The sequence below is a fragment of the Chelonoidis abingdonii genome, chromosome 15 (assembly GCF_003597395.2).
Source record: "Chelonoidis abingdonii isolate Lonesome George chromosome 15, CheloAbing_2.0, whole genome shotgun sequence".
NCBI lineage: Eukaryota > Metazoa > Chordata > Testudines > Testudinidae > Chelonoidis > Chelonoidis abingdonii.
The window spans coordinates 20,678,117-20,698,671 of record NC_133783.1 but is presented as its reverse complement, the minus strand read 5'-3'; the positions used below and the strand labels follow the sequence as shown (position 1 = coordinate 20,698,671).

Here is a 20,555-nt window from a genome sequence, read left to right as displayed (position 1 = left end):
GAATCTGTTGTCTGTGAGAGTAGCTGGTATGCTAATCTCTCCCAGAGGGTTTTCTGTTACCTTTCTTTTCTTTAATTAAAAGCCTTCTTTTTAAATACCTGATTGATTTTTTTTCCTTGTTTTTTAGATCCAAGGGGGTTGGATCTGGATCCACCAGGAGTTGGTGGGAGAAAGGAGGGGGGATGGTTAATTTCTCCTTGTTTTAAGATCCAGGAGTTTTGGATCTGTGTTCACCAGGAAATTGATGAAGTCTCTCAAGACTACCCAGGGAAAAAACAGTAGTGCTTGTGAGTGATGGCAGCGATACCAGATCTAAGCTGGTAATTAATCTTAGTGTCCATGCCGGTCCCCACATCTGTACCCTAGTGTTCAGAGTGGGGAAGGAACCTTGACACCTCTGTTGTCAATATACTCACCAAGTAACATGACTGACATCTGTCACATGTGTTTTCTATTATCCTTTCCCCAGGAGAAGTGTGTGGGATGTCTTCTTTTGGTAGGATGTTTATTATATAGATGTTACTCTGTGTTTATATCAGAGTAGGCAAGGTCAAAGAAATATGGCTTGCACTTGGAGTGGTATGTGGTGAGGTTTGTGATGGTCGTTAATATTTGAGGAGTTTCTGCATTGTATTCAATTAAATACTTCATGATATATACACTTGTGGGTTTTGTCTGGTGTGTTATTTTGGGTTTCTAAATGACTATAAACATGATTCCCTTTTTATAACCATATAATTGTACAAGGTTTAAGTTAATACTGACACATTCTTTATGCAGTGTTCAACAACATGCATCCTGTATTAGCATGCGGGGTGTAGGAACTGGATGGCTTTATTGTGTAGTGTAGGAGTCTATCTGTTCTTGATGGCACTCTTAATGTTGTTACCAAAATCTGTTTTCTTCACATCCTCTCTTACTGATGTTATTTTACAATACATCTGAGCAGAGAAAAAGGGCTCATTTTAGGTCTGTATATGAAATGAAATAATTCAATAGCAAGATGTATATGAAAGAAACTTCTAGGGTAGAAAGTCAATGAACATGTTATCTCTGACTTTTAAGAACCATTTATTTTATTTGAAGAAAATAGTAGACATTTTTCCCATCATGAGTAATCATCTATTTCTTTAATGCCCCAATTAATTACATTAGTTAAGCACATACTTAATGTTATGCACATGAGTATTTCAACATGCTTTAAGTTAGCCATATGCTTAAGCACCTTGCTGAATCAGTGTCTTATTCAGCAGGCAAGAGCTCTGAGGCCCTTAATTAAAAAAGAAAAATTTGACTCTCCTGTATGAAGAGCTTTGCATGTCCCCCTCCTCTCTAATTGTATCATTATTTTTAGATCAGAATCAAAAGTTGTCTATAAAACATAAATATATCTTACTGTTGCCAGCAGGAGGAATATGGTATTAAAAGCCATGGTACAAAAAATCATAAACATAATTAATGATAATATAAATTGAAACTGTCAAGCAGGGTAGCTATTTCCCATACAGTAATGAGATATTAGATTACACATCTGTATAGATAATAATATATACATTTCCAAGAAGCTTGGAATCCATGGCACAAAGAATTAAACATTTAGGGACAGGTTTCTAAAGGTAGAGGATACAGTGCAGAAATACACACAGCCCCTTTGAAAGTCAAAAAAATTCCTTTGGCATTAAGATTTGAACCAGAAAATGGCTTGGGGGTGAAGATGACCATCCCACTAAAAAGATCAAACAAAATAAAAACATACAAAATCAGCATATAACAAAAAGCATAAGTAGACACACTAAAATAGGATAATCACTCCATAGCACTACAAAAATAAGCATACAGCACAGTAATTGCTACCTTTCGCATATAGTTGATATTTAACATTCATGAGGACCCATCAACATTTTGTAAAGTGAGTTAAGGAAACATCTGGTAGTTAAAGACGCATCTGCTAAGTGTCTAACCAAATAAGCATTTCCCAGTCTCATCACAGAAGATATGATTATAAGCAAGGTGACTCATTATCTTGCTTGAAGACCGAACATACTTAACCTAGCAGGAAATGGAGTTGATCAATTTTGAGATGAGATCTCAGGGACAAACTCACGGAAATGCAAAAGTGGTTTTGTGGTTTTTTTCTTGATAGATTAGATATTTTATGGAGAATGAAATAGCAAGATTTGGTAATAGCATGCATGTGCAAGGAAAGGCAAAGGAAGGAATCAAAAATGGACACCTAGGCTATAAGTGGAAGTAGGAAAGGGAAAAAGGTTTGGAAGTCAAAATAGGAAGCTCAGTTTTATTGATGTTGTATTTCATCTGCCAGCAAGCCATATAGGAAAATATGGAGGAATAGCCAGATATGCTTAGCCTGCAGAGAATTTTGTAAGTCATCAGCATAGATATTGTTTAAACAATAATGGTCCTATTTCCATGAACATGGATAAGATTAATTCGGTTATGGCAATTCTTAGATACACAGTTCATCTCTTTATAAAACACTTTGCCATAGACGTTTACACAGGACACCTTCAGTTATAGTAATAAATCTTCCCCTCGTTCCATCCTTCAACTATCCAGAATGTATGAAAACTTTCCTAGAACTTTAATTTACACGTATGTTTTTAGACATTTAGGTCCAGACCTTCAATGGTATTTAGATACCTAACGTCCATTTATTTTGATGGGAGTTAGGCTCCTAAATACCTTTGAAGATTTGGGCCATTCCTGATTCCTTACTGTCACAGCAAATGGAACAGTATTGCACATACAGCTGAAATGGGGAATACTATTGGAACGTCAATAACAGTTTTAATCATATCAAATGAAAAGTAACAGGAGTCACAAGAGAAGGAAAAGCTGGAGTCTTATGCCCAAATAAATGTTTGCTATATCCTATATCTAAATTGGCAAGAAAGCATGAACTCATTGTTTGACTTTGTCTGAGTGGAATTACAGCTAAAGGAATCCAATCTAAAAAGTAGCTGTTGTTTTGTTCACAGAAGGCCACATTCTGGAGGATGTAAACAAGTGCATCCTTGCACTGAGAGAACAGGATGCTGATGATTTAGATCGTGCCGCTGGTGCCATCCGAGGGCGTGCTGCAAGGGTGGCTCATATTGTCTCTGGTGAAATGGATAGTTATGAGCCTGGGGTTTACACTGGAGGAGTGATGAAAAAAGTTCAGTACTTGACAAATACTGGTAAGTCTGGATTTTAAACCAATTTAATTCCTTTTCTGTTAACACTGTTTGTGCTACTGATTTAACATAGAATAACTCCATGATCTGAGTTAACACCAACTTTGCCTTGGGTTCTGTTATCTCCTCTCAACAAACACAGTATCTTTTTGTGATTACAGCATACAACTTTAAAAACTGAATCTTTGTAAAAATATTGTTAGCCTACCAGAAATCTGATTCAGCATTATTTATATAAATTCAAGCGACACCATCTAGCCGGCTTGTGACTAGCGAAGCAACAATTTTTAGCAGTATTCTGCCAGCCTCCTCATATTCCTTAAACATATTCATGGCAAAGTCAGTGATATCCCAGGTTTGCTTTTATAATGAAGCCCTTAGCGTTAGCAACAAGTATATTTTTAGTTATTAGTAATGTGAGCTCCAAGTGTAGCACGAGCACCTTTTAGGTATAGGAAAGTTGAAAGTTTTTTAAAAAGAGAAGAACAATCCCTTTTGTGATCACACATTGTATCTATGATTATATAAAATGAAAAGAGACTATTAACTATAGTTAAATATCCACCCCTCCTTTGCTATGCAAAGTCTGATCCATGTGCAGCCAGTGGAGATAATATATTATTAATTCCTTTATATATGGTCCTCATCTGGGCCTGTCAAAGAACAGAAGATGAAGCCACCATATTGATAAAAGGATTTATATTGCTTTGTTATACAACACTTTCTACAGTATCTACTTTAAAGGCTGATTTAAGATTAATGAAAAACAAATGTACAAAGTATTTTACCATACATGGTACTTTTTTAGGCTTACAAAATTCCATAATTTGTCTGGCCTTGCTGGAAGAAAGGCAGGGGGCAATGGATGTGGTTTAATTAGGCTGCAGCTTTATTCACCCAAAATATCTGTGTGTTCCTGGCAATATATTGTACAGTGCTGGTCATCGTTATTTCCTTAACTATTCCCACCTGTTTGGGGAGCTCCAACTGGGTCTATTGCTGGGACTCTGCTACCCAACACCTCATATAAGGGTTAAGGGGACTGAAAAGGAAGGGGGTGGGGGTTTGCTCCACACTGTCCCAGATATTAGAAGCTCTTAACCCCTTTCCCCAGCTTCCTTAATAGATGCTTTCCTCTAAATTGTCTTCTACTCCATTTTATCTGATCAGCATATCCCTTCTGTAATGAGTACCTGTACTGGACGTCTGCTACATGTTTTGTATTACTGAGTCATTACATTTTAACTTAACCTCTCTGCCCACCTCACCAGGTCCCTGACCCACTGTGGGGAAGGTGAAAGAACCTACACTGCTTCAGCCAATCTGGCGGCAAGGAAAAAAATTCCTTACCGGCCTCCAGGGAAAAAGGGCAACTAGCTTAATGCCAACAGCAGATCATAAAGAAGTCTAGTTCTACTCTGATTCTACATATGGGATGAGGAGTATTGACAGCCTGATCCCAGTGAGATAGGGCTTCCCTGGAACTGCCTAGGTTATAAATACTCTACCAAACTCACCAGGAAGAGCCCCCCACAACCTGTTCCAGCAACTTCCTGTTCCTCCTTGCCCTGCCCAGATAAATCTTGCCCCTCTGCCATCAATTGCAGAGAGAGCCCTTACAGGGTAACAGCATTTTTTCTCCCAATCAGCCAAACAAAGGGTCCAGCACATGCAGTTGTGGTGAGCAAAGTTTCGTAAGTCTGGAGAGGAAAGTAAATTGAATGTTCAGCCTTTCTTCCTTCCCCTTATTTCTACCATCACTTCATTGGGACACAGTAAGTTTGTTGGATATAAACTGGTTCCTTAATATATAACTTTTAAACAGAAAAGCCTTTGTCTTCTTTAAAAGACACCAAATCAAAAGGAACTCCCAAGACTTGTGTGTTCTTTGACTATTTTTGATTTCAAGAGCCAACCTCTTATCAAATTGCCCTTATCCAGTTTTCTGGTGAGTGTAGACTGCTTTTGAATGTAGCCTTTAATTATATAAATGTTGATGTCTAAAGCCTACATCCATCAGCAGAGTTTCCTACACAAGTCTTCAATGTGTTAAGCTTGACTGACATTCACTTAGTGTACATTCAAAAAAAGAGGGGCATTTCGTATGAGCTCATTCTTAGAGTCAATCAGCTCAGTTAGGTCCAAGCTGGAAGTGCATACACTGGGAACAGGAGCAGACTGAGGTCCCAAGAAGTTGCAAAAAGTGGGAGTTTGAAATAAATGTAGCCTTTGTTTTCCCTCTGACATTTTGATGAGGAGAGAACCTGAGAAATTGTAGAACAGCATATTTTTCTCATTACCTCTTAAATGAAACAACAAAGACAAATAACCAAAGAAGAGCTATAGAGAAGCACAGCCATCTGTTCTCTGGTACAATCTCAGCCCTTCGTCCTTGCGGATGGGTAGTGTTTAAATACTGTGGGAACTGACACTGATTTCTGTTTTGTTGCACTGCAATGACAGTGTATATCCCTAAATTGGTGTACCTAAGACAGACAGGAAGAAATACAGCCTTTTTTGTTGGAAAATGTGGTTTGTGTCTAGGCACATTGGGCAGAGTGTCATGAGTTTGAATTTCTTTGTAATATATTCAACATCAGAATCCAATATCCTTAAATTATTCAGAAAAAGTGAAAAGAAGGAACATACATTTTTCATTGTTATCATTATTTGTACATTCTTCAGTGAATAAATATGAAATCCTGAGAGGTTATTTTCCCACTTTGACTTCAGTGGAAATTGCAGGTGCTCAAAATCACTCAGAATTTGCCCCAATAAGCATTGTGGGGTTCTTCAAGCAAAAACCAGCCAATAGCCAGGTGGGTTTTTACTAAGAGTTATTTTTATGTATGCTGCCATCGGTTCCTAATTTAGTTTGTATAAATTACCCAGGGCAATGTAATGATCTCTCTGCTTCCTCTATATCTAGTGCAAATGAAGCATGTTTCCGAAGGCAGATCACTGTTAGGCCAATCTTTCCCGTGTTATTAATACTGTCTAAATAACTATGAATAATCAGACACAAGGGTAAGGTAAACAGAAATATTTATTACTTTATGCTAACATACCAGATGTAAAAAAATAAGCAGGAACACTATCTACAGTGTTAGCCAAGGAAACACATTTGTATATAGGACAATATACAAATTATTGTTATGAGAAAAGATATGCTATTTCACAGTAAAATCAATGGGCTCATTTGAGTCCACAGAACTCATTTAAAACCTCTTTGAGTAGATCTACAAGAAGCCTTGTAAAATACTAGCAAATCCTCTTTCTCTTTCAATTTTGTTCTACTGGCTGGAAATCTGGGAGAACATTCCCCCTCTGTAGTCCTTGGAAAAATTTAGCAACCAGGGAGTCCAATATCCTTCTGTTAGAGGCTGTTCAGGATTCTTTACATTCAGTCCTATCACCTTTCTGAGTTGGTGGCGACACATCTTATCGGAGCAATGTCCAAAACTCAACCAATGTGCACTGCAAGTTGCAAAGAATTCAAAAGATGCTTTGGAATCTACATCTAACTGTTACCTACGTAATCCTTGAATATCCCAAGGCACCCAGGAGACATTTCACGACAAACACCATTAACCTTTCACAGCTACATCATAACTAACACAGATAAAACAGTTGCATATACTTACACAGAAATTGGAAGACGAATGGGGCAGGGATTGCAAGAGGAGAAGGGATGGTCCGATGGTCAAGGCAGTTGAATGCTGTCACAGGGAATTGGATTCTATCCCTGCATGTGTAATGCTAGACAAGTCATTTGAAACCAACTTTCCACAGGTGCAAATTAATTGTGTGTTCTGTATTTGCACAGGAAACCTTATTTCTAGCATTACCTAACTTCTGACTGCTTTGCTTTTCAACCGTAATGTGTTTAACATAATTTTTGTGTGTGATATATATTTGGAGAAAGTGAGATTTTGGAACTTTATAGCAGAGATTTAGTAACTTGGCTGTGTTTTTTAATACTTTCACAGTCTCATTAATACTGATAGCTATCTGGCATTCCTCATTACTGGTAATATCATTGATGCAATGGGCAAATTCTTCTCAATTTGAAAAGAAGGCAAACACTGCTGCATAAAATAAAAATGAAAAATATAGCAGTTTGGACTAATGCATAATATAGTAGTGTGGTACTAACTTGATATAGGATATGCCCCTTTTAGAAGTAGAAGAGCAACAGTATACTACACATTATTTTAAAATGTCATATAATCAGTTTTTCAAAGTCCACTGTTTAATTGTACTGCCTGTCAGAATTTTCAGCAGTTAAAATTAAGTGAACAATTTATACTATGACACATCTACACCAGGGCTGCCCCACACAATTTTGGCATCTGAGGTGGGGAGCTCAAATGATGCCCCCATGTCCCCTTGATTGGGCCAAAACTTTGAAAGGTCTCAATTCTTCCTTCTTCTTGTTCGACTTCTCTCATGGTACTGCTCTACTACCTACCCCAATAAAGGAGAACTAACAACTTAAAATGCCTTGTTCAAAAATTTTAAGTAACACTTAATTTTCAAACGCCTGACCAGCAAATGTAACTTTTCTTGTTTGCATAGTAAACACTAGCATTTTCATCTGTTTGAATAATCAAAGTAGTGCTTTCCGTGCCTTCTTGGTTGCAAAGATTTGAACTGCTTCCTGAAGGTCCGCAGTCTGGGCCAGCTCATGCTCTATTGAGATGGTTACAAGGCCGACCAGCCTCTCCTGTGTCATTGTGGAGCATAGATGTGTTTTTATTAACTTCATCTTGGAGAAGCTGCATTCTCCACTGGCAGCTGTTACAGAAAGTGTTAGAAGTATGCACAGAGCAACAAAAGCATTTGGAAAGAGGGTGGTCATCTTATTTGTGCACATATATTCCAGAACTGCCTTTGGAGTTGATCCTGCTGAAATGTATCTTGAAAGGGCTTTCAATTCATCACCTAAATCACTCGCATCAATATCGCGCACGTCATCATGTGTCAACACTGTCTCTAGTGCCCTGCATTGCTGTGTAGTCTTCTTCAGTGTGTAACGAGGAGTTTGGAATATACAACACTCCACATTTATACTGCTGTTTCTTGGCTGTCATGAAATCTTAACTGACTATATTGACAATCTAGCACCTAGTGAAAGAATTCAATTTGAATCTGTTGTTTGGGGTTCATTTTGATTGTTTCCAGTAGTGGTGATGCGTACATTTCTTGTGCGTGTGAATCTATCTTAGATGCTCCTTGAAGTTACAGCATCAAACTCAGCCATCAGCTTCACAGCAAGGTGGAGGGATAGCGGTCGTTGAGAGTTGGCCGCTAAATCACAGTTGTGATCAATCTTGAGGGCCCATTTAGATTGGGAACAATAGGGATTCGTAAAATCGTTTGGCTCACGCTCTGCCTTGAGAGCAGGTGGTTGCACCTACAGCTTCTGGCCCGTGCACTAATTCTATGGATTAAATTTTAAGGACGTTTCTATGCTTTTAATACCAGTGATTTGTACGTGGCCAATGCAGTGCTAAGGTTTGGTTAGCAAGCTATCTCTTCACGAATGGCACTGACCTTTTCAGCATTTGCAGTATAAGAGACTTGAGCATCGTCTCTTGAGCTGATATTCTATGTGCCTATTAACCATCTCATCTAAGCTCTTTCACCATATGATCCTTCTGTTGGTGATTTTGCTGCTTCTTAATGGCCAATGACCAGAGTTCTATGCAGAATTATTTATTATCAATCTCATGTTCATGAGAGATATCACCCAGTGTGGCTGGAACATTAGACTGGAAGAGTTTGCAGCAAAAACAGTATGCAGAATTCTGGGTTTTTGAGTACATAAGCCATGACCTCTCCACTTTGTCACCATTGGGGATTTCACACCAGTAATGTGTTGGATGGAAACTTCTATTTTCATTGTCTGGGCCAAGGAGAAGCCCTGCTATTCAGAAAAGGACTTTAGAGCAGACTGCTCTGGGAATGGGCTGTGAAATTAGAGAATTTGAGGACTTAAATATAGACCTCAAGGTTGGGTTATGCTGACTTCAGAGAGGCTGGGAAAGGGAACTCTGGAAAGTGAAGGTTGTTTTTTATTTTTAAGAACTTCATGGGAGGAGCACTTTGTTAGGTTTGCGCTGGCTCAGTCCCAAAGGGCATATTTAATTGAAAAAGTCCCCATCTCTGCCACTACAGAAACAAGATATGTTTTTTTATTAGAGAGGCTCCATATTTTCATTGGATAATTAAAAACTTCTAAAATTTAGATTCACACTCCATTTCGTAAGTGATTGTATACAGTTTTACAAAAGTAAAAGCACCTATTTTTGTACAATTCTTAAAACAATTCAAAATCCACAGAGCTTCTTGTACCATCTTTAGTGTGCTTGTTTACTTTTTAAACAATATTTAGTGCTAACAGTTTTGGTATTTTTATAAAGAAGTGCAAATACTCTCTGGGGCTATGCAAGTGTCCAAAGTGCTGATGGAGAGAGCTTATCAGAAATACAAAAGTACAAAAATATAGCACAAAGGAGCTGGAGCACTCCAATACACCCTGTACAATCAATCTGTTTGATTTAATGTGATACATTAAGGTAGATGCAGGAATAAACATTTTAGGCCTTTGGTACGGTATCCATTTTTCAGCGGAATTGTTTGCTATAAAGTTTGCTCTTAAAGCTATGTTTATTTTTCCAAGAGCCATTCACAGGATTCACAGCAGTGGTCCAAACAACTTCTAAACAGCAACATACCTGTTCTTATGTTTACTTGTATTCTGCTTTTGTTGTCCTTTCCTATTAATCTTTGCTGGCAGTTATTTCCATGGAAGCATTTGTGCCTAGGAAAGCCTACACCGATTCGGCTCTTGATAGTTTGCGGAGAGAGGCCATTTTTATTTGATATTACAAATCTTCATCCATTGTACATGAGTTGTTTTCTTTCCTGGCCACCTTTAGCACTCTTGAGATGTCACTTAAGCCTGGTACATCAAGACCTTTGAGAAACACAGCATTCTTTCTGTGCCAAGGTTAGACACAGCTATTACTGTGGCCAGGCTTTGTCACTTCTGACCCACATTAAAAAAACTATCCTGAAACATTTTTTTGGCCTTCCATTCTGGCTGCAGAAAAGTGAAAGTAACTAAATCTAACTGACAATTGTTTTCATGTCTACTGGCAGTCAGTAACCATTTGAAGTGTGTTGTGCACAGTGTGTACAACACAATCAGCACCCCTTACTTTTAATTACCCCCACTCTTTCTTCTGCCTCTTGTAAAGACGTTTCCTCAGTGAAGGAGCTCCTTCCTAGCAACAAAGCTGGGCTTAGCATATCACTTCATAGGAGGTTGAAGTTTTCTTGGGCAGGATTTGAAGGGTATTCTTTGGATTGTTATTTACTGGTGGGTGGATGTTTGAGGCAGACAAGGATTTTATTATACGGTATTTTGACTGTAAAATATACTTACTGTAAATGCACTAGGGCCAATTGGCCAAATATTTACAGTAAATTAGAATAAAAAAATGTTCACTACTTTTTACTTGAAAATCTATGGAAAGAGCTGTCTGAGCAGCATGATTACAGGTCTTGGACTATTCACCTACCATTTTGTGTTCCTTCCTGAGAGATGGGACCAATAACTGTGTATATGCAAATCACATGTAGACTAAGGGTCCATGGGATTAGCGGGGGAAACGACTTCTCTCTCAACCCATGATTTTAAAGGATACAGATCTGACCTTTCACTGGCAACTTTTTCAGGGGATGGTGCCAATAGTTTCTTTCCTGTCCACACCCCACTACAAGCACCTGTCAGAATCGTATGTGCATTAGTCAGGTTCTAATTTTCAGTCAGTTTTGTAAAGAAGCTCTGGTAGGATGTTAGCAGTCCTAGAGACAGTTATAGGTAGACTGATTTAGATAAAATGAAAAAAAATAAAACCTTTAGTCTTCAGCTATCGTCTGGACCAGATTTGTTTGAAGGTTGTAGCAAATTGGAGAAACCCACTACCCTTTACTTTAACCCTCACTGTACCCTTCCTAGATCTGGGATGTTTCGCACAGCACTTGGAAACAGAAACAATGATCTACCACCACCTTTTTCACAAACCTGGTGAAAAAAATCAATATACACTTCATGTGTATCAGTGTCCCTTGTACTGAAGATAACAACTGCAAGTCTGGGCATAGCAGCACCCTCTTTGTGGCATCAGTGTTAGTACTGATTTTGTTCACTTTACACCTGACTCACCTGAATATTTTGAGTGATGACAAAATGTTTTGGTTTTGCAAAACTGGGATGGAGAAGCACTTCAAATAGAAAGTGTGATACAGTTGAGAATAACTTGGATAAAGTAGGAATAAGAGAAAATAAATGCCCTACAGTGTGTAACAGAATGTAGACATATGTACAGACACTAGAATAAAAAGTAAATAAAAGTGAGAATAAGAGCTGTGGTTCAGAATACTAGCAAGAAAGGGATCTGGACATAGTAAAACTCTGAAATCTTTGGCACAGAGCTGAATAGTAGTAATAAAATCAAAGAAAACACTGATATATAACCTGAGGTATGAAATAGAAGGCAGAGGAAATTATTTTTGTTCTGTATACAGGAAGAGTGAAAACACATTTGGAAATCTGTACACTCTTCTGCTCACCTCATTTTGGGAAGGATATTATAGAAATAGTATGTATCAAAAGGTAGCTGACATCACATATCCACTAAAGGATCTTTAAGCATTCAAAACGCTTAGAGACACTACTTTTTGGAAGATAGTAGATTAGAAAAGAGCTCAGCAGTGAATATAAAATTCTGAAGGGACTTAAAAAGATGCAGAGAATGGCAAACCTTCTGCAGAAAGGCTATTTAAACTAGTACCAAACACAAGAACATGGAAGCCCAAGTATGAGGGTAAGAGTTTATTCACTCAAAATTTTAACAGTTTTCAACACAATAGGTTAGAAAGTGTTAATGACCTAACCCCTTATATGGCCGAGCTGAAGAAAATGAGCAATTGCTTCATTCATTCCTCTCAAACAGGACCTAGGGAATGATGATTAGAAACTGACCCTCTAACCTGTCTCTCCTTCTCTTCTGTAATATATGACAGCAACACAATACACTGATGATATCCAGCTTTATATCTACTTTCAAAGTGATGCAACAAGCACCCTCACAAAGATTTCACAAAAGAGAGACCAGAAAGATGCTGGTGAGGAGTGGGAAATGTTTCAAGGTGGTCCGCCCCTCATTTATCACAGTGGTTTGAAGTTCTAGGGTTCTGCTTCTGTCATAAGTAAGCCTGGATGACCAAGTAGTGACAGTGGCAAGAAATGCCTTCCATCTTTAGCTTGCTAGGAGTCGTCTCCCCTCTCAGTTGAGGATAATCTCAGTAATCCATAGTTCTTTCACATCTTTACAGCATTTTTGCAGCAACAACACAGGGACTCCAGATTGCACAGGACATGGCAGCCTGGCTCTTCAGCAAGACGAGCCATTCAGAGCACATTATTCCAATGCTCTCTGCCTTCCGTTAGCTCCAAATAATGTCCAGTGCCAGTTCAAGGCTTTGGTCTCAGTCTTAGGGATATCTAAGAGTTCATTTCCCCATCTATGACCCACAAAGACATTTGTGCTTCCCTGAGGCAATGCAGTTAACAGGATGAGGCCTTTAAGAATTGGCAATAAGGTTGCTGAGGGAGTTTGACAGTGAAAAATGCAAACAAGTGATTAGAATGAGACAAAGAATGACCTTCATTAGAATGTGCTTTAAGATCCACCTATCTGCTAAAACTTGCCCACCATAACTTTAGGCAAGATGACCAATAAACTAACCAAATAAAACTGAAGCAGAGCTTCCAAGAATCTTGGAAGCGCATAATCCACTATACAGTCTTCTTTGGACTATAAAATTGCAGATAAATTTTCTTTTTTCCATGCTAGATACTTCAGCAATGGATGTTACAGAAATTCTGAAGATACATTGATTATGGCTGGACCCAAAGAGAATCAAAATTTAACTAAAAGTCCTACTGAAATTATAACTCAACAATGGGGTACAGTAGATTTTCTGGGTCTCCACCACTGTAAAATATCTGATTTACAGAAAGTCCTTGTATCATTGTGATTCTACTTTGTAATATTAATTAACCAAGAGGACAATGGGTAGCTCATTTTATTTTCCTTGATGGGTTGAACTGTGATTGGCTCTCTGCTCCCACTGCCAGGATCTCTGAAGTCAGCAGGGAGCTACTTCCATCCCTGCCCTACTTTTAAGCAGGGCAGATCAGAGTCAACCCCAAAGGGAAGGGACACTTCTCCACAAACCTTGCAACTCCTTGATTACTGACCTCACACTACCCTTTTCTTTCTGAACTTCATCTCATAACTTTTCAAAAGGTCTTTCTCTGCTACTTATGCCTGCTTAGCATTACTTAACTGATCTAATGAGAGACTTCTCATTGTAACTATTTAGTACTTGCTCACTGGCTTTGGTCTCTAAAAGTGGCAAGTATTTGTTTTATTTTGTGAGCTAGTCAGTTCTAACTACTATACAGAAATAAAAAAACTAACAAAAAACCCATCAACAAATATTGTAAAGCCCATACTCTGTGGTAAACTTGACCTACATTCTACAGAAGCATAGACATATAGGACTGAAAGGGACCTCGAGAGGTTATTTAGTCCAGCCCCCTACACCAAGGCAGGACCAAGTAAACCTAGACCATCCCTGACTGATGTTTTGTCCAACCTATTCTTAGGGTATGTCTATACTATGAAATTAGGTTGATTTTATAGAAGTAGATTTTTACAAATAGATTTTATACCGTCAATTGCATATGTCTCCACTAAGCACATTAAGTCGGTGGCGTGCGTCCTCACTATCATGGCTAGCATCGACTTACGCAGTGGTGCACTGTGAATAGCTATCTCACAATTCCCACAGTCTCCACCGCCCATTAGACTTCTGGGTTAATCTCTCAATGCCTGATGAGGCAAAAACATTGTTGCGGGTGGTTTTGGGTACATGTCATCAGTCACCCCTCCCTCCGTGAAAGCAATGGCAGACAATCGTTTTGCACCTTTTTTACATGCAATGCCATACCACTTCAAGCATGGAGCCCACTTAGCTCAGCTCACTGTCACCGCTGCTGTTGTGTCCTGGATGCTGCTGTCAGCAGACAGTGCAGTAGGACTGCTAAGCATCATCATGCATCGCTCTCCTGGTCCCATGAATCCACCTCGCAGGTCCTCTCGTCATTCTGTATAAATATCTATTCTCATGGCAGCCACCACTTCTGCTGCAATTCTGCTTTCCTGCTGTCCTTCAGATGCCATACCACGGCAAGCATGGAGCCTGCTCAGCTCACCACTGCTGTTGTGAGCATTGTAAACACCTCGCGCATTATCCTGCAGTATGTGCAGAACCTGCAAAAGCAGGCGAGGAGGTGGCGACAGCACGATCACAATAGTGATGTGGACATGGACACAGACTTCTCTCAAATCGTGGGCCCTAGCTATTTGGACATCATGGTGGTAATGGGGCAGGTTCTTGCCATGGAATGCCAATTCTGGGCCCAGGAAACAAGCACAGAGTGGTGGGACTGCATAGTGTTGCAGGTCTGGGATGATTCCCAGCGGCTGTGAAACTTTCGCCTGCGTAACTTTGTGACTTGCTTACCCCCAGGGCCGGTGCAACCATTTAGGCGACGGACGCTGGCATTTGAGGGGGCGCCATTTTCTTCGGCAGCAACCGTGGCGGCTGGATCTTCGGCTGGCCTGGTCATCACTGGCATTTAGGCAGAGGGAGCTGGGGCAGGGGAGCGCGGGGAGGGCAGCCTGCAGCAAGTAAGGGGGGGGGAGGCATGCAGGGGAACTCCCCGCCCCAGCTCACCCCTACCCCACCTCCTCCCCGAGCACGCCATGGCTACTTCACTTCTCTTGTCTCCCAGGCTTGTGGCACCTAAGCTGATTGGTGCCGCAAACCTGGGAGGCAGAAGAAGTGAAGCAGCCACAGCGTGCTCGGGGTGCTCGTGCTCATAGCAGGGGTGTGCTGGGGCAGGGGGGGTGCCTCAGGCTGGGGGGGAGCTGCCGTGGGAGGGGGATTGCCTCAGGGCAAGAGGGGGGGAGCGCTTGCGGGGGGGGGGGGAGGGCGCTCAGGGCCAGGGCGTGGGGGTGGGGAGGGCGCAAGGTGGAAGTTTCGTCTAGAGTGCAAAACATCCTTGTGCTGGTCCTGCTTACTCCTGCCCTTAACTGCAAGAATACCAAGATGAGAGCAGCCTTCACAGTTGAGAAGCGAGTGGCGATAGCCCTCTGGAAGCTTGCAAAGCCAGACAGCTACCGGTCAGTCGGGAATCAATATGGAGTGGGTAAATCTACTGTGGGGGCTGCTGTGATCCAAGTAGCCAACGCAATCACTGAGCTGCTGCTATCAAGGGTAGTGACTCTGGGAAATGTGGATGGCTTTGCTGCAGTGGGGTTCCCTAACTGTGGTGGGGCGATAGATGGAACGCATATCCCTATCTTGGGACCGGACCACCTTGGCAGCCAGTACGTAAACCGCAAGGGATACTTTTCAATGGTGCTGCAAGGGCTGGTGGATAACAAGGGAAGTTTCATGGACATCAACATGGGATGGCCGGGAAAGGTGAATGACGCTCACATCTTCAGGAACTCTGGTCTGTTTGAACAGCTGCAGGAAGGAACTTACTTCTCAGACCAGAAAATTACTGTTGGATACATTGAAATGCCTATAGTTATCCTTGGGGACCCAGCCTACCCCTTAATGCCATACACAGGCACCTGGACAGTAGTAAGGAGCAGTTCAACTATAGGCTGCACAAGTGCAGAATGGTGGTATAATGTGCATTTGGACATTTAAAAGCTCACTGGAGCAGTTTACTGACTATACCTCAGCGAAACCAATATTCCATTGTTATTGTTGCTTGCTGTGTGCTCTACAATATCTGTGTTAGTAAGGGGGAGATGTTTTTGGTGGGGTAGGAGGTTGAGGCAAATCGCCTGGCGGCCAAAGGGAGGAGGGAAGGACAAGGCGACACTACAGTTCAAAACTTATTGAATGCCAGCCTTCTGTTGCTTGGGCAATCCTCCAGGCTGGAGTAGCTGGGTGTCCATAGCCATCCCCCACTACACATCTTCTTGGGCATCTGGGTGAGGAGGATATGGAATTTGGGGAGGAAGACAAGTGGTTATACAGGGGCTGCAATGGTGGTCTGTGCTCCTGCTGCCTTTCCTGCAGCTCCACCAGATGCATGAGCATGTCACTTTGCTCCCCCATTAGCCTCACCATTGTATCCTGCCTCCTCTCATCAAGTTCATTTAACGCTTCCCTAGACTCTGCCATTGTTTGCCTCCACACATTCTGCTGAGCTCTTTCAGTGCGGGAGGACTGCATGAGCTCTGAGAACATGTCACGAGTGTGTTTTTTTCACCTTCTAATCTGCGCGAGCCTCTGGGACGGAGACGATAAGGGGAGTGTAGAAATATTTTCAGTTGTGGGAGGAAAAACAGGGAGAATAGTATTTAAAAAGACACATTTTAGAGAACAAAGGGAAGACTATTTCACACTGAATAAAGCGATTCACATTACATAGCACATGTACTTTTGGTACAAGGTCGCATTTTGCCTCTTATATTGAGTGCCTGCTGGTTTGGTGTGAGACATCGCACATGCTTGGCTGGGCAACAGAGTTCAGCTTTCAGGCAGCCATGGTAAGGCACAGGGTTTTGGCTTCTTCAGCTTTCATAACATGTGGGAATGGTTTCAAACAGCAGTGTCCTCCTTTCCATACCAAGTGCCCGTTGGGTTGGCCATTTAAAAGGAGCGGCTGAGGTTTTAGGGTGAATGTGCAGCACTCCCCCCCCACAATTCTCTGGGATGATTGCTTCAACCTTCCTTCCCCTCCGCCACATGGCTAGTATCAGGGAAGATCCCTGTCAGCCAAATGTGAACAGCTAAGCATGAATGGCCCTCCCCCAAACTTATTCTGCATGGCTAACAGCGGGGATGATTTATTTTCAGCCAAAGGCAAATAGCCCAGCAGGAACAGGCACCTCTGAATGTCCCCTTAAACAAATTTCCCATATTTCAACCAGGTGACCATGAATGAAGTCAGTCTCCTGAGGTGAACACAGAGAGATAAAAAACAGATGTTGCTTGAATGTCACCAAAGCCCAGGCCCATTTGCTGCAATGCTTTGTTCTGCAATGATTCCAGACTACTGGCTTGTGTCCTACGATGGAGAACGGAATAAGGCTGCCCTCCCCAGAAATCTTCTGCAAAAGCTTTTAGAGTAACTCGAGGAGAGCTTCATGGAGATGTCCCTAAAAGATTTCTCCTCCATCCCCAGACACGTTAACAGACTTTCCCAGTCGCTATACTGGCCGTGAATGCATCCCAAGTGTTCAGGGCAAATTAATCATTAAACGTGCTGCTTTTAAACCATGTAGTATATTTACAAAGGTACGCTCACCAGAGGTGCCTTCTCTAGCTTTATGGTTAGGGAGCCCAGGTTGGGAGGGTATTGGCTCCATGGTGATGAACAGTTCCTGGCTGCCGGGGAGAAGGGATTCTCTGCTTGCCTTCTGCGCGCTATCCTCAACCTCCTCCTCCTCCTCCTCTCATCTTTCTCATCCACGAAATCCTCAGCCCTGTTGCGTGAGACTCCCCCCTTGCAGGTGTTGACTGAAAGTGGTAGGGTAGTGGTAGGCCCCCCCTCCACAGAATTGCATGAAGCTCATCACAGAAGCGGTGTGTATGGGGCTCTGACCCAGAGAGACCATTTGACACCTTTGTTTTTTCATAGGCTTGCCTGAGCTCCTTAATTGTCACGCGGTACTGCTGTGTGTCCCTGTTGTAGCCTCTGTCCATCATGCCCTTGGAGATTCTAGCATATATATATTGGCATTTCATCTTTTGGAATGGAGTTCTGCCTGCATGGATTCTTCTCCCCATACACCGATCAGCTCCAGTATCTCCTGTTCCATCCATGCTGGAGCTCTTTTCTGATTCTGCGACTTTATGGTCACCTGTGCTGATCACTTGCCATGCCTGCCAAACAGGAAGTGAAATTCAAAAGTTCCCAGGGCTTTTCCTGTCTACCTGGCTAGTGCATCTGAGTTGAGAGTGCTGTCCAGAGTGGTCACAATGGAGTACTCTGGGATAGCTCCCGGAGGCCAATACCATCGAATTGCATTCTCAGTACCCCAAATTTGACCCAGCGAGGTCGATTTAAGTGCTAAACCCCTCACCAGGGAGGAGTACAGAAATCGATTTTAAGAGCCCTTTAAGTCGACGGAAGAGATTTGGACAGATGCAGTGTTAAATTGACCTAATGCTGCTAAATTCGACTAAACTCATAGTCTAGACCAAGGCTTAGAAACCTTCAAGGATTGGGATTTCACAACGTCCCTTGGAAGCCTATTCCAGAACTAAATTACCTTTATAGTTAGTAAGTTTTCCCTAATATCTCACCTAAATCTTCCCTGCTGCAGAGTAAGCCCATTAGTTCTTGTCCTACCTTCAGCAGACATAGGGAAAAATTGATCACCATTTTCTTTATAACAGGAACGTCCCCTTGTTTCTATAGCACTCTGTCCCCAGCCCAGCAAAGCAACCAAGCACATGCTTAATTCTGAGCAAATTAATAGCTCTCCACTTACTTCGATAGCTTCCTTGCTCTGTAAACACCAGTACCGCTCGTCCACTTTTTCCTTCTGTTCTCTCTCTTTCCTCTGTAGTTTGTCCATCTATACTGACATTTCAGTTACAAGAAGTTTCTGTTATGCCCATTAGCTCTCAGTCTTCATAATGTAGGACTTGATTCAAAGACTGTGGAAGACAATGGAATGACTTCACTGTGCTGTGCATCAGATCCTTAAGGACACATCTGATTCTCTTTGTTTAATAAATATTACAAGGTACAGCAATGAACTTTTGGAGATAATATACAGCAACACAGATGGTGTAGAAAATGTACAGGACTGACAAGTAGATCTTCTATTTAGTGTTAATTGAATCATCTTAAGTTTATACTCAATATTTTGCTGTTGACATGCAGAAGAGATCTTTTTTGCAGCTGACAGTGATGTTTTCTCACTGGTATTTAAGTATAATTAAGAACTTTGGTGTTTTGTTTTGTGTATGATATTGTATTTTTTCTCCTGCTTACCTTTAAATGTCAACAGTCTACCATGAAACATACCTTTTCTTGATGAAATTGTTATTTCAGTTATTGCAAGTTATTTACTCTAATGGACATGGCACTAAAAAAACTACAATGACCTTTTTTCCTAATTTAGGTTTTACCAGAGACCTTTCGGTCTTTTTATGTTTTAGCCTTTTGTAGCATATATCTCATGAAAACAAAGCATCTAATTTTTTCAAAATTAATGTTGTTTCTGAAGTTTTCGAACCTTGGGTGCGATCTGTCTTCTGTGGGCTAAATGTAAGCTGGGAACATTGGGCAATAACATCCCTTCCACTATTTCACTTAGTTTCAGTTTTTAAAAGAATCCAGCACCTATAATCAGGACCAGATTTTCAGAATGGCTCAATTTCCATGTAAGAACCAAAATAAGTGGACAGATTTTCCAAAAAGCTCAACATATTGGGTGAAAATCTGTCTGTTAGCATGATAGTGGGAGCTGCTGGGTACTGAGCACCTCTGAAAATCTGGCCCAATTATAGGAGGTTGAGCACTTGGAAATGTGACTGTAGCAGGGCAGTAACCCCGCTCCCGTGAAAGGGTTAAAAGCCAGCCCTTGGAGAGGGCTAGGGCTGAAAGCTGAGAAGAAGAGGCTGATTGAGAAGACAGCCACAGGTGGGCCATGCCTGGCCCTGTTATAAGGGCTCAGCCAGGAGCTAAGTCAGTCTCTCTCTATCTCCTCAGAGAGAGAAGGACCTGACTGCCTGGGAGAGAAGGGTACCTGAGATAGGGCAGGACTGGGGAAAGGCAAGAGAGGCTGGGGAGCTCCAGCCTGGCAACTCCCCAGGCTTCAGGCCTTGCTAAAGGCCTAAAGAAGGTATTGGGATTGCAGAGGTGCAGCCCAGGGTAGGCAAAGGCAGTAGGTCCAAACCCTTTTTGCCGATGATGAATGGTTTACAGACTGCAGTCTGCCCTAGGGAGCGGGGGCTAGATGATGACTGGCAGCAGCCACTGAGGCAAGATGGGGATAGCAGGTTGGGGGTTCCCCTGGGAGGGGAGACCCAGAGACTGTCGGGGTACTGCAGAAGGCAGAACCCCGAGGTAGAGGGGCACCGGGGTCCAGGAGGGACACTGGCCAGCGGCAGGTGAGACATCAGCTGGCAGAGGGTGCTCCAGAGCTGGAAAAGAGCTAATTCCCTGGAAAC

The 20,555-nt window shown here is 41.7% G+C and overlaps 1 protein-coding gene across 1 annotated transcript in view; it reads left to right on the top strand.

Annotated features, from left to right (window-relative positions):
- Window positions 1-20,555, top strand: part of CTNNA3 (catenin alpha 3) — a 927,714-nt gene that overhangs the window by 712,136 nt on the left and 195,023 nt on the right. Inside the window, exon 12 of the mRNA XM_032795284.1 lies at window positions 3,000-3,200. Within this exon, the coding sequence (XP_032651175.1) occupies window positions 3,000-3,200 (201 nt within the window). The remainder of the gene's footprint in view (window positions 1-2,999; window positions 3,201-20,555) is intronic.